This window comes from Loxodonta africana, chromosome 19 (genome assembly GCF_030014295.1).
Source record: "Loxodonta africana isolate mLoxAfr1 chromosome 19, mLoxAfr1.hap2, whole genome shotgun sequence".
Lineage (NCBI taxonomy): Eukaryota > Metazoa > Chordata > Mammalia > Proboscidea > Elephantidae > Loxodonta > Loxodonta africana.
The window spans coordinates 56,350,067-56,365,453 of NC_087360.1; the positions used below are offsets into that span (position 1 = coordinate 56,350,067).

A 15,387-nucleotide genomic window follows, 5' to 3' on the forward strand; every position below is an offset into this window, starting at 1 on the left:
AAGCTCAGCCTACCCAACCCTGAGATCAGAAGAAGTAGATGGTGCCTGGTCACCATTACAGACCACTCTGACTGGGACTACAACAGAGGATCCTGGACAGAATGGGAGAAAAATGAAAAACAAATGATCAAACTCACAAAAAAGGAAAGACTTACTAGTCTGACACACTGGAGGAATCCCCAAGACTATGGCCTCTGAATTCCCTTCTAACTCAAAACTAAAGCCGCTCCCGAAGCTCACCTTTCAGCCAAAGATCAGGCAGGCCTATAAAACCAACGGTAACACACGTGAGGAACATGCTTCTTAGATCAATCAAGTATACAAGATCAGATGGACTATACCTGCCCCCGCAAAAAGATAGGATGGCTGGAAGGGGCAGGAGAACTGGACAAATGGAACCAGGGAACCCAGGGTGGAAAGGGAATGGAAAGGGGGACAGTGCTGATACAATGCAGGATGGCAACCAATGCCATGAACCAATTTGTGAATAAATTTTTTAATGAGAACTAATTTGCTCTGTAAACTTTCACCTGAAGCACAATTAAAAAAAAAAAAAAAAGAGCCTTAAAATAACAACAGTAAAAACCCAACAGACAGGGAATGGAGTTCCAGAATGGTTTGAGGTAAATAAATGAATTATTCTACATAAACGGATTTTGTGATTGAAGCTCATTTCTTTAAATGCCCAAATCTTTATAAAATAGTTTTGTTGGCAATCTTTCCAAATCTATTTCACACTCCCCATCTCCTTAATCAAACTAAGTAAACATAATGTAATATTTTTGATGACTCATTAAGTACATCCATTACTCTGCTCTGCTGTTATAACACAGTCATTCCCTAAGAAGCTACTGACTACACAGATTCGCTTGCCCCTCCTCAGAGCAACTCCAGCTGTTCCATTTGCAGACCCAGTGTCAGCTTTTTAAGGTTTGTTTTTTTTCTTCTTCATCTCATTATCAACTCACTCCTTGCTACTGTCCAGTCCATATATATGTAGGGCAGCATTCCCTTCGTCATCCTTCTCATTCGTAGCCAACTGGAAAAACATGCTTTTCTTCAACATAATTGAAACTTAACATTTTAAATAACAACCTAAATACTTGTGCTTTACTAAATTTGTTTTAGAAAAGTTAACTGGATGCAGAGATTACCTTAGTGTTGAAGAGATGGCTCCCAGATGGTCAGTGGTGGGTGGCCAGCATGGTCTGTAGTCTTAAGGAGTCCTGTCTGCATACTGGTATCCACCTGTGTCTACACGGTCATTTGCTTATGATATACCAGGGGAGGAGACTGGGGGTTGGAAATGTTCAAGTAAAAAGTGTGGTTTTTATTAGAAAAATAGGCCTTAAATGAGGGTCTGAGTAAATCAATCAGAGGTACATTACACAGACTCTACACCTATTCATTCTGGCTGTTCAGTTAAATTTTCAGTTTATTTTTGGTTGTTTTAAACTTTTCGAATCTTTCTCAGGCAACTGACCTTGACTATCACATCAACTACAGACTGTTTTCTTTTATGAGATGCTTTCACTGTACAGCTACAAAAGCCTTTAAATTACAATGAGTTTCTCTGAGTCCTCAACGAATAGGTAAACACCATGTACAGGACAGAATATTTGCTATGTAGTTCATTTACCCTTGGATTACAGGCCTATTAAAAGAAGGGCAGTACTCCCTAAAAATCCCCCAGGCCCCTTACTGGTGTATCAAAAACAAATGGCCATGTAGACATAGGTGGACATCAATATACACACAGGACTGCTCAGGTCAGGGAACTGTGCTGGGGACTTACCACTGAGCCTCTCTAAGCCAGCTCTGCATTAACAAGATATCTACATCCAACTAAGTTTTCTAAACTAAATGTATTAAAACACAGAGCATAGGTTGTTGTTTAACTTTTGAAGTCAAAATTATCCAAGTTCTTTAATGACATTAGAGATAGATGCTAAACACTACACTCAGTGTATCAAGTGTTCTTCAGAGTACTTGGGCATCTCCCTCACAGAAAGCACAATAGCTTACTGCCATGGGTTATAAGGAAAAAAAAGACCACTGTTCAGTCTAAAGGCACATACAAACTCATTCAATACACAACACATCTCTGTTCCTTCTTACAAGAAGTGGAGTTGAAGATGACGAGAGGATGTGTGGAGAATGAGGAAGATGCGGATTTCTCCCCTTCAGTGATAACATTCCAAGATAGTTACAAATGGAGCTAATGATAATACTATTGAATACACAGGTTATTGAACTCAGAGATTTAGACCAAGCCAAAAAAAAAAAAAATTTTTTTTTTTTTTTTTTTTTTCCTCCACGCAACCTCAGAAGGCGCCAAGGTTTCCAAGAGCTGGTTAGGAAGTCAAACCACCCGATTACCAAGCAGGTTCACAGACAACTGGTGAACAAAAATGGCCATGGATTGTTTTGCTTTCATACAGAATTGAAAGAGATTTTAGTCATCATGCAGTTCAACACCCTTACTTAACTGAGGAGGAAACCGAGACCCAGAAAGGCTGAGTGACTCGCCCAGAGTCTACAGCTAGTTAATGGCTAGACTATAGCTTTTGACTCTAGTTTTCCACTCTACTATAATCCATTGTGTGGGGGGAGGGGGAGAGCTACTCAGAAGACGTCTGTTTTCTTAAGTAAGGTAAGTGCTGTTACAGGGAGTGCTGCGATATCCTTTGATCATGCAAGGGTATGTGTGCATGTACACATACGTACATCTATGTATGTGTATGCATATTAAAAATGTATATACAGACACATACACCAAAGAAAACTGATTAATATCTACAAAAACTTTATGGTTTGAAAAAAAGTCTAATTATTACATGGTATTATCTAGCTTTACTTGTCTCCACTTTTATCCAGCATCTACTAGTAAGAATCTCAGACTTTACAAGCCACAATCTGTGTGCCAATCTAAATCAATCAAAGCAATGACTATAAATGTATAAATCACACACACAAGTGCGTAAGGGCCCTTAACCATAACATACAGACTGACCTATTTTAACAGATACAAAGGAAAAGGGCTTAAATTCACAATGTAACCCATCAAATTAATATCAATAATACATGTTCACGCTGGAGAGACATGAACAGCAACCTTGATGGACTGTGTTATTACATTTTAAAAATGCTCCAAACAAACATTCTAAACTCTATGGCTACATCTGAATATGAAGTTCTGTAGCACTTCTTCACGATGAAATTAAAAATAGAATCTCTCTGGGAATCATTAATATTCCATTACAGTACCCTTAACGATTACTACCACCCCCACTCAAACTTTTTTCTTTTTTTTTCTCCTGGTTAAAAATCTGTTTGTACTCTTTAAGCAGCATCTGTTCTGTCAAAACGTTCTAACAGACTTCTTTTTAATACAGATTAAAACACACGCACACACATGCATGAACAAGATTTATGGCTCTTCAGCTACTTCAGAGCCTTATCCTCATTACCATCATCATTTTTCATTCAAGGTCTAAACCACACCAAAGACGGCATCATCACTCTCCCCATGATGAGCACGTGACTAGACACAAGAGCGTGTTTACAGACTTTCATGGGGAAAGCAGATGCAGAAACACACCAGGATCCTTTTACTTCATAACTCAGCTTGATTCATTTTACTAAAAAAAAAAAAAAAAAAAAAACCAGCAATATTCCATATTTTAAGCCAGAACCTTTAAAGATTTTCTCCTATAAAGGTTGTTAGCTTAGCTTGTCTCCTAGAAGGCTCTCTTGGTTATACCAATAACCATTTAAGCCCCTTCCCTCCATAGATACTGTTGCTACCAGGTTTCCATGACCTTCTCTCAGAGATAACTCACCTACTCTCTAGTCAACAGTTGATGTTCTTTTTATAGCTACACTTAAATACCACCCAGAAGTTCCTATTTTCAACTACATACTTCAAATATAACTCAGATCAAGATTTTTGAGAATTCACTTTAGGCTTTTCATTTATAAAAAGTTTCTCGTGCATTTCTTTGAGAGTAATCCTTTGAGAATGCTGCCGCAAAAAAATAAGTTTTCTTGGATGTAAATGTGAACATTCACTAGTTTCACTATCAGAAGTATACTTCGTTGTCTAAATCAATAAACAACCAAAAAACCAAACCAAACCCACTGCCATGGAGTCAATTCCAACTTATGGCAGCCCTACAGGACAGAGGCGAATTGCCCCACAGGGTTTTCTAAGGAGCAGCTGGTGGATTTGAACTGCGAACTTTCTGGTTAGCAGCCAACCTCATAACCACCATGCTACCGGGCTCCAAGCCAATAAATATAGTATAGAAACTGAAGAGAGATGTGAGTGAAATTTACAAAGAAAACAAAAAAGACTTTTAAGAACACTCTGGCACTTAGATTGAAAGGATCCTTAAAGATCGCCTATACAGTTTTTTCAACTTCTTTTTGCCATGGAGCATTTTGTTCAAAAGACATCTCATAAGAACTCTAGGCAAAGCAAAAAGAGAGCAAGCAGTTCTGTTTGGGATGGGGAGTGGTAACAGGGTAGGGCTGGGTTCTATGAGCCTGAACCAAACACCTGAAAACTACAGACATAGCCCAAAATCTTATTTCATGAATGAAGAGACTAAGGGCAGAAAGAGAAGAGATGATCAAACTGAGGCTTATCACTAGTCACCAGTAACACTAAGACAGGTTTAGAGCTAGTGATTTCCGGGATCCACTCACAAAAACTGGGGCAGTGTAGAAAGCAAAGAAGCTAACATTTACGAACACTTGAACGTACTCTAGATGGGCACAACGTTAGCCACTTAAGTCACATCATCTAACTTATTCTTCATAGCCTCTCAAGGATGATACTATTATCCCATGTTATACATGAGAAAACTGAAAGTTAAAGTTGCCAGCTCGAAGTAAAATATTGGGTTTCCTTTCCAGGTCTGTCTGACAGTACTCATTTCAAACCACCACAAGGCCTTCCATTACATTCAGCCTAATAGATCAAAAAACATTAACTTTGAAGAAAGAACTAGGGCTTTTCCATTTTTTGGTGTTGAATTAAAAAATACTAAAGATGATAAAATTTATTCCATGATTTTTACAAGTAAGTTAACAGACACTAAGCTCTCAAGGTTCCTCAAATCGGACTTAAAAAAGGTAACTCACAAATGTGTGTAATGGAACAATCAGGACTTTCTGGCTTTTAAGTACTAAACGCCATACTAACTCTTAGGAAAGGTGGCTGTTATGTCTTCAAATACTCCCCAGTCAGAAACAGAGAACAATGAAGAAGCATTAACAGGACAGCTAGGCTCACTTGGAGAAACACTGCCTGGGGCTCCAAAGCTGTGAGGCTAGAAATTAGACAATACCATGGGCTAGATATAGTCTTCATGGCTTGTGATAACACTGGAAGGGAAGAGAAAAGAGAACAAAAATGAAAAACAAAAAAAGAGAGGGAGAGAAGATCTCACGTTGCTTAAGATTACCCTTTTGGTAGAAATAGTATAAAAATATGGCAATTGTCAGTGTTAAATTTTCAACCTTCTCCCTGGCTGAAAGGATCAAATTAGAGGGGCAGATGGGCCTTTGAAAGTGAGCTGGCCTGGCATTGTTCTCTCTTTTTAAGAAGACTCCTTGTAGTTCTGATTGTTACTCTGTTTAAACAGGGCCTTTTCAGAGTTTGAACCTAGAAAAAATTGCCTACCTCTAAACTTTAACGGGCGATTGATTTTGTTGTTGTTGTCGTTTACCCTTATATACAGCTGTGATGATTACAAAGTCTAATGGTTATGAGCCTGCACTGAATAATTTTGTTTCCTAATTGTTTCTTCCTTGTCAGACAAGATGCATTAATCTTTATTTAAAATTTTGTTGCCTTTTTGAGCCTACTGTTTGTTTAAATGCCACCCTCCTGGCTAATTTCTCTATCATTTTCACAAATTACTTTTCCCCAATAATACCACATGAGAAAATTCCACTTAAAACAAAATACAGAGAGCTTTCTGTCAACTGGATTTGTTAAGGAATGGATGCAGGCAACCTACATATTCTTGGAAACGTCTTCTAAAAGAATCTCATCCAAATTCTGTCTTTTGAGAAAGCAAGAGAAAAACAAATTTGAGTAAGAACTTTTAATGGAATTCTGACCAATAGAAACGAGGATGGCGAGACTTCATCTCACTCACTTTGGATGTGTTATCAGGAGGGACCAGTCCCTGGAGAAGGACATCATACTTGGTAGAGTAGAGGGTCAGAGAAAGAGGGAACACCTCCAACGACATGGACTGACACAATGGCTGCAACAATGGTCTCAAGCATAACAATGAGCATGAGGATGGAGCAGGACCCTGTTTCCTATTGTACATAGGGTTCTATGAGTCAGAACCAGCTCAATGACACCTGACAACAACAACTTGACCCCTTTGAACAACAGACATAAGTCCAACTGTTACCTGTGATCCAGCAAAGGAATTGAAAAGTAATAAGGTCAATCAATATATTAGAATAAAAATTTCAGTTCAACTCATGTAACAGTAAGCATTTTTTTATATTAAATCTAGCAATTTCTCTGTATTTTTATGAATAAACATAATAAAGGTCATAATCTTTCCTGTTGCCTCATAATTAAACTGAATGCCATACATGCTTTCAATGTTTCAGGTTGGGGAGGGAGGAGGGAAAAGAGAGCAGGATTCATCAGAAACCTGTAAGGTGGTCCCAAACTTCTTTTGTATTTATCTGTATGTTCGCACCTACCAGTATGACATGTGTATAATTCTATTTTCCCTCCAAATGTAAATATTCCCTAAGAATTTAACTCACCTAGGAATCCAGAGATAGCTGTCATTAGGAAAAGCCAGCAAGCAAGAAAGAAAAAGACAAACTGAATGAAAGGAAAAGAGGGAAATGAAGAGAAAACGGGAGCGAGAGAGAGAAGGGAACGGAAAAATAACGTAACACAGTGAAACGAAAGATATTCACTTCAAGTTGTCCTTGTTGAAATTTCCAGGAAAATTCCGATTCCTACTGAAGTGAAAGGCTCTCGTCTCGGGTGGGCTTCTTATGAAGAGTAGTCTAATACATATTTGCCCCCTAGGGTTTGTAAACACGATCTCAATTGCACAACAGATCATCCAGCAGACTCTTGGCAGGGTAAATCAAAGGAGGACGTATGCTTACCGGAGGTGAATAATAGCCACTAGGCTGCACATTAACTACAATTAGTTTTGGACAGATCTATCAAAAAAAAAAAATCTGCCTAATAATTTACTCACAGTCATGCAGGTTACCATGAGCCTACCACTAAAATCTAAAAACTCCACTGTGACAATTTTCCTGTCTGACATAACTTGATAAAAGCCTCACAAATCCTCTCCAGGAGAATCTATTATTTTCCACACTGATACCACCGGACTGAAAACAGACTTGTTAACACGCAGCTGCTGTATAGCTTCACGGAAATGCTAGAACATACTTCGCATGTCACAGTCCCGCACCCGCCCTTTCCCACCTGCAACTGTAGTTTCAGAAATGGCAGCATCTGCACTATAAAGAAACAAATTAAAAAATACCTGCCTTTTTTTAGCAAACTTAAGCTACTTTCCTTTCTGCATTTTTCATAATCTAATTTTTTTAATGAGCCATGATTGAAGTCAGTAAGACTTAGGATCTGGTAGTTCCATACTTTTATTCATTCTTTCATTTTCTGTAGTAGATACGTCTTTCCAAATCTGGCAGAATTCCATTATATATAGTTGAAAAACTGCATAAATCATAATAAAGTATTAATCTTTCAACTGGTACATTACCATATCACAGTATGATTCAAATACCTTAGCAAGTTCACACAAACTGATTTTAAAAGAAATCCATGTGAGTACTAAGTTTCAGAAAAGAAGTCCAGAATCAAATGGAAATTTGTAAAAATCACACTCTCTTGTACACATCTTATTCTCAACTTCTAAAACAGTCACGCCCATCATCAGTAATTATTTTGCATTTGGTCAAATTCACATCTTATTTATACCACTGTAGTATGTTATGAATTCCAAAGCTGACTCTGCTGTCTCCTGGAAAATCATCTAAGGATAGGGAGGAACACGCTGACTGTCACCAACAAAAAAGATCAAGTACAAATAATTCATGCATTGTACAATTGCTTGGGTTTAATTTAATCTATTTCCAGAGACAACCTGAGTGCCTCTGTGAGTAGCGACTAAATCAGTCAGATCTGCTGCCACCATGATTTGCAAATGCTTTTTTGTTCCCACAGTGAATATATACTTATAACCTTTCCCAAGTTTTGACAGTCTGCTTACAAATAAAAGTTCAATGCTGCCACTAATTATTTGTATCACGAACTACTGCAAACTTACATATCATCTCAGTATTATGGATTACAATGTAGACTTTTAGAAATTATTCGTTTAAGGTCACTTTGAAGTCAGAAGCATCAAGCACTATTTCCAATAGAAATATCAACAATAGAACCAAAATAAAACCAAAGAAGTAATGAACACTAACAAAAGCCTACATTAAAACCAGTATTTCAATGCTTACCTTCAGCAGGTCCTTGGAAAAATCACCACCCTCATTTACTCCTTGGAGATTTGCAATGAACTCTTGGCAGGTCATCTTCTTGCCAATGTTCTATAATAGAGGCAAAGAACACATCATAATGACATTTTTCGGACTAAGATTAATTCTTACACACGTGATTAGACAATGCAAGAACTGATCTGGTTTTTGAAGACATGAATACATACGCATACATATATATAAAATACAATATGCATACCAAAAACAGATGGTTTATTATACTTTTAAAACTGTCATTAAATATAAATTGCAAAATTATGCCAAACCCTTATTTTAACCTAAGAAATCTGAAAAATCTATGCTACACTTATGTATATAATATATAATGAAGTTTTTGATGAAAAATGGTGTAAAAACATTTAGAACTGACGTCTGCTAGCTATTTATTTGCATTTCCTATGGACTGTCAAGAACTGTGAAGAATCTGAGATTTCACCTTCCTTTCAAGCTAACAGGTAAGCCTGCCACAATCTCATAGCTGCTGGCAGAAGACATAAAAGTCCTGGGTAAGAGACAGAGTAATTTATTACTCACAAGAACAGTAGTAGCCAGAACGTTGGCATATTCTTTCGCCAGTTTCCTGAGCCCCAATTCCCATGGAGCAACCCAAATAGGGACAGGTGACACTTGTATATACAGTGGTTGTGTTACAGGACAGAAAACCAAACCTTCACGAACCTGAGTCTTTTATAAAGAGCAGTAAGCATGCCTAACTAACCAGGTGCTCTAGAGGGAGATACTACCTCCATCTTCCAAGACTATGAAGTAAGCCTGCCGTTACTCTGGAATCGTTCTATCTTCCAAAGCTGCCTACTCTAGAAATATCCTTGAAAGGACAGTTCAGAACAAAGGTAACCCATGCTTCTACTCACAAAAATATTAAAAGGAAGAGACCCATGGAAAACTGCCCCCCAATACATTTCCAAAGATAATTTAGGGATAATAAAGTTTAACCAAAGAAAATCACATTGATAAACAATAAATAACTGGAAAATCTGAAGCAAAAAAATGACTAAAGATACAAAACTGCTGACCGTGAAAATGAATATAAACCAAACCCATTGCCGATGAGTCTATCCTGACTCACAGCGACCCTACAGGTCAGAGTAGAACCGCCCTGTAGGGTATCCAAGGAGCAGTTCGTGGTATCAAACTGGCGACCTTTTCATTAGTAGCCAAGCACTTAACAACTGCACCACCAGGTATACTTGCTATATCAGCAAATTACATTTGTTCCTCAGCTTACTGAGAATCTGCTAAAAAAAATACGATGATACAAATATAGAGATGAAGAAGTTACCAGATCCTGTAGGGAAAAAAGGTTTTCCTAGCCCTAAATTAAAAATTTAAAAACAGGGCTGACAATGCATTTAGAGGAATGTCTGTAGTGTAAAAGAAACACACACACATATATGTACATTCACACATACATAAACACACATGTGCACACACACATTCAAGAAAAATAGAAGTAAAAAATTTTATCCAGAATATGCCTCTGTCCAACCCTAGAGATAAGCCAAGTGTGACACATTAAAGAAAATAAGACCCCCTATGCATCTGTCAGTTTGTCGTACTGTGGGAGCCTGCATGTTGCTGTGATACTGGACGCTATGCCACCGGTATTCAAATACCAGCAGGGTTACCCATGGAGGACGGGTTTCCGCTGAGCTTCCAGACTAACACAGACTAGGAAGAAGGACCCAGTGATCTGCTTCTGAAAAGAATTTGCCAGGGAAATCCTTATGAAAAGCAGCAGAATATTGTCTGATATAGTGCCAGAAGATGAGCCCCTCAGGATGGAAGGTACTCAAAAGACAACTGGGGAACAGCTGCCTCCTCAAAGTAGAGTCGATCTTAACCATATGGATGAGGTCAAGCATTCGGGACTCCATTTGCTGATGTGGCACGCCTCAAAATGAGAAGAAACATTAATGACAGGACCATGAAATGTATGAAGCACGAATCTGGGGAAATCAGAAATTCTCAAACATTAAACGGAACACACAAAAATCGATATCCTAGGTCGGGGCCAAGATGGCTGACTAGGTAGACGCTACCTCGGATCCCTCTTGCAACAAAGACTCGGAAAAACAAGTGAATCGATCACATACATGACAATCTACGAACCCTGAACAACAAACACAGATTTAAAGAGTTGACCTGAGTGACAGAGACGGAGAACGAACAACTACGGGGAAGCAGCGACTGTTTTCGGAGCCTGAAGCCAGCGTCCCAGTCAGTGATGGCTCAGAGACAGCAGTCGATATCAAACCACATAAAGAAGCAGACCATGACAGCTTCTACAACGCCCCAAACAAAAGAATCAAAATCTTTCCCAAATGAAGATACAATCCTGGAATTGCCAGATACAGAATATAAAAAACTAATTTACAGAATGCTTCAAGACATCAGGGATGACCTCAGAAATGAAATAAGGCAAACTGCAGAAAAAGCCAAGGAACACACTGATAAAACTGTTGAAGAACTCAAAAAGATTATTCAAGAACATAGTGGAAAAATTAATAAGTTGCAAGAATCCATAGAGAGACAGCATGCAGAAATCCAAAAGATTAACAATAAAATTGCAGAATTAGACTACGCAATAGGAAGTCAGAGGAGCAGACTCAAGCAGTTAGAAAGCAGAGTGGGAAATCTGGAGAACCAGGGAATTAACACCAACATAGCTGAAAAAAAATCAGATAAAAGAATTAAAAAAAATGAAGAAACCCTAAGAATCATGTGGGACTCTATCAAGAAGGATAACTTGCGTGTGACTGGAGTCCCAGAACAGGGAGGGAGGACAGAAAACACAGAGAAAATAGTTGAAGATCTCCTGACAGAAAACTTCCCTGACATCATGAAAGACGAAAGGATATCTATCCAAGATGCTCAACGAACCCCATTTAAGATTGATCCAAAAAGAAAAAGACCAAGACATATTATCATCAAACTTGCCAAAACCAAAGATATAGAGAAAATTTTAAAAGCAGCCAGGGAGAAAAGAAAGGTCTCCTTCAAGGGAGAATCAATAACAATAAGTTCAGACTACTCAGCAGAAACCATGCAGGCAAGAAGGCAATGGGATGACATATACAGAGCACTGAAGGAGAAAAACTGCCAGCCAAGGATCATATATCCAGCAAAACTCTCTCTGAAATATGAAGGCGAAATTAAGATATTTACAGATAAACACAAGCTTAGAGAATTTGCAAAAACCAAACCAAAGCTACAAGAAATACTAAAGGAAATTGTTTGGTCAGAAAACCAATAATATCAGATACCAGCACAACACAAGGTCACAGAACAGAACATCCTGATATTAACTCAAATAGGGAAATCACAAAAACAAATTAGGATTAAAAAAAAAAAAATGCTCAAAACAGGGAATCATTGAAGTCAATATGTAAAAGATCACAATAATCAAAAAGAGGGACCAAACACAGGTGGCACAGAACTGCCATATGGAGAGGGATACAAGGCGATATAGGACAACACAAGTTAGGTTTTTATTTAGAAAAATAGGGGTAAATATTAAGGTAATCACAAAGAGGTATAACAACTCCATGACTCAAAATAAAAGCCAAGAAAAACGTAATGACTCAACAAACGTAAAGTCAAATACTATGAAAATGAGGATCTCGCAATTTACAAAGAAAAACATCTCAGCACAAAAAAGTAAGTGAAAAAATGAAATTGTCAACAACACACATAAAAAGTTATCAAAATGACAACACTAAACACTTACTTATCTATAATTACGCTGAATGTAAATGGACTAAACGCACCAATAAAGAGACAGAGAGTCTCGGACTGGATAAAGAAACACGATCCGTCTATATGCTGCCTACAAGAGACAACACCTTAGACTTAGAGACACAAACAAACTAAAACTCAAAGCATGGAAAAAAATATATCAAGCAAACAATAAGCAAAAAAGAAGAGGAGTAGCAATATTAATTTCTGACAAAATAGACTTTAAACTTAAATCCACCACAAAGGATAAAGAAGGACACTACATAATGATAAAAGGGACAATTGATTAGGAAGATATAACCATATTAAATACTTATGCACCCAATGACAGGGCTGCAAGATACATAAATCAAATTTTAACAGAATTGAAAACTGAGCTAAACACCTCCACAATTATAGTAGGAGACTTCAACACACCACTTTCGGAGAAGGACAGGACATCCAGTAAGAAGCTCAATAGAGACACAGAAGACCTAATTACAACAATCAACCAACTTGACCTCATTGACTTACACAGAACTCTCCACCCAACTGCTGCAAAGTATACTTTTTTTTCTAGCGCACATGGAACATTCTCTAGAATAGACCACATATTAGGTCATAAAACAAACCTTTGCAGAATCCAAAACATCGAAAAATTAAAAAACATCTTCTCAGACCACGAGGTCATAAAATTAGAAATCAATAGCAGAAAAACTAGGGAAAAGAAATCAAATACTTGGAACAATACCCTCCTGAAAAAAGACTGGGTTACAGAAGACATTAAGGAGGGAATAAGGAAATTCATAGAATGCAACGAGAATAAAAATACTTCCTAACAAAACCTCTGGGACACAGCAAAAGCAGTGCTCAGAGGCCAATTTATATCAATAAATGCACACATACAAATAGAAGAAAGAGCCAAAATCAGAGAACTGTCCCGACAACTTGAACAAATAGAAAGTGAGCAACAAAAGAATCCATCAGGCACCAGAAGAAAACAAATAATAAAAATTAGAGCTCAACTAAATGAATTAGAGAACAGAAAAACAATTGAAAGAATTAACAAAGCCAAAAGCTGGTTCTTTGAAAAAATTAACAAACTTGATAAACCATTGGCTAGACTGACTAAAGAAATACAGGAAAGGAAACAAATAACCCGAATAAGAAACGAGAAGGGTCACATCACAACAGACCCAACTGAAATTAAAAGAATCATATCAGATTATTACGAAAAATTGTACTCTAACAAATTTGAAAACCTAGAAGAAATGGATGAATTCCTGGAAAAACACTACCTACCTAAACTAACACAATCAGAAGTAGAACAACTAAATAGACCCGTAACAAAAAAAGAGATTGAAACAGTAATCAAAAAACTTCCAACAAAAAAAAAAAGCCCTGGCCCGGATGGTTATACTGCAGAGTTCTACCAAACTTTCAGAGAAGAGATAACACCAGTACTACTAAAGGTATTTCAAAGCATAGAAAATGACGGTATACTACCCAACTCATTCTATGAAGCCACCATCTCCCTGATACCAAAACCAGGTAAAGACATCACAAAAAAAGAAAATTAGAGACCTATATCCCTCATGAACATAGATGCAAAAATCCTCAACAAAATTCTAGCCAATACAATTCAACAACATATCAAAAAAATAATTCACCACGACCAAGTGGGATTTATACTAGGTATGCAAGGCTGGTTTAATATTAGAAAAACCACTAATGTAATACACCATATAAATAAAACAAAAGACAAAAACCACATGATCTTATCAATTGATGCAGAAAAGGCATTTGACAAAGTCCAACACCCATTTATGATGAAAACTCTCACCAAAATAGGAATTGAAGGAAAATTCCTCAACATAATAAAGGGCATCTATGCAAAGCCAACAGCCAACATCACTCTAAATGGAGAGAGCCTGAAAGCATTTCCCTTGAGAACGGGAACCAGACAAGGATGCCCTTTATCACTGCTCTTACTCAACATTGTGCTAGAAGTCCTAGCCAGAGCAATTAGGCTAGGCAAAGAAATAAAGGGCATCCGGACTGGCAAAGAGGAAGTAAAATTATCTCTATTTGCAGATGACATGATCTTATACACAGAAAACCACAAGGAATCCTCCAGAAAACTACTGAAACTAATAGAAGAGTTTGGCAGAGCCTCAGGTTATGAGATAAACATACAAAAATCACTTGGATTCCTCCACATCAACAAAAAGAACATCGAAGAGGAAATAACCAAATCAATACCATTCACAGTAGTCCCCAAGAAGATAAAATACTGAGGAATAAACCTTACCAAGGATGTAAAAGACCTATACAAAGAAAACTACAAAGCTCTACTACAAGAAATTCAAAAGGACATACTTAAGTGGAAAAACATACCTTGCTCATGGATAGGAAGACTTAACATAGTAAAAATGTCTATTCTACCAAAAGCCATCTATACATACAATGCACTTCCAATCCAAATTCCAATGTCATTTTTTAAGGTGATAGAGAAAAAAATCACCAACTTCATATGGAAGGGAAAGAAGCCTTGGATAAGCAAAGCATTACTGAAAAAGAAGAAGAAAGTGGGAGGCCTCACTCTACCTGATTTCAGAACCTATTATACAGCCACAGTAGTCAAAACAGCCTGCTACTGGTACAACAACAGACACATAGACCAGTGGAACAGAATTGAGAACCCAGATATAAATGCATCCACATATGAGCAGCGGATACTTGACAAAGGCCCAGTGTCAGTTAATTGGGGAAAAGATAGTCTTTTTAACAAATGGTGCTGGCATAACTGGATATCCATTTACAAAAAAATCAAACAGGACCCATACCTCACACCATGCACAAAAACTAACTCCAAGTGGATCAAAGACCTAAACATAAAGACTAAAATGATAAAGATCATGAAAGAAAAAATAGGGACAACCTTAGGAGCCCTAATACAAGGCATAAACAGAATACAAAACATTACCAAAAATGATGAAGAGAAACCCGATAACTGGAGTTCCTAAAAATCAAACACCTATGCTCATCTAAAGACTTCACCAAAAGAGT

The 15,387-nt window shown here is 37.5% G+C and overlaps 1 protein-coding gene across 12 annotated transcripts in view; it reads right to left on the bottom strand.

The window, feature by feature from the left end:
* PSD3 (pleckstrin and Sec7 domain containing 3) overlaps positions 1–15,387 on the bottom strand; it is a 696,342-nt gene that overhangs the window by 226,350 nt on the left and 454,605 nt on the right. For all 12 annotated transcript variants that reach the window (XM_064272734.1, XM_064272735.1, XM_023551047.2 and 9 more), the window contains one exon: positions 8,545–8,634. In XM_064272734.1, the coding sequence (XP_064128804.1) occupies positions 8,545–8,634 (90 nt within the window). The remainder of the gene's footprint in view (positions 1–8,544; positions 8,635–15,387) is intronic.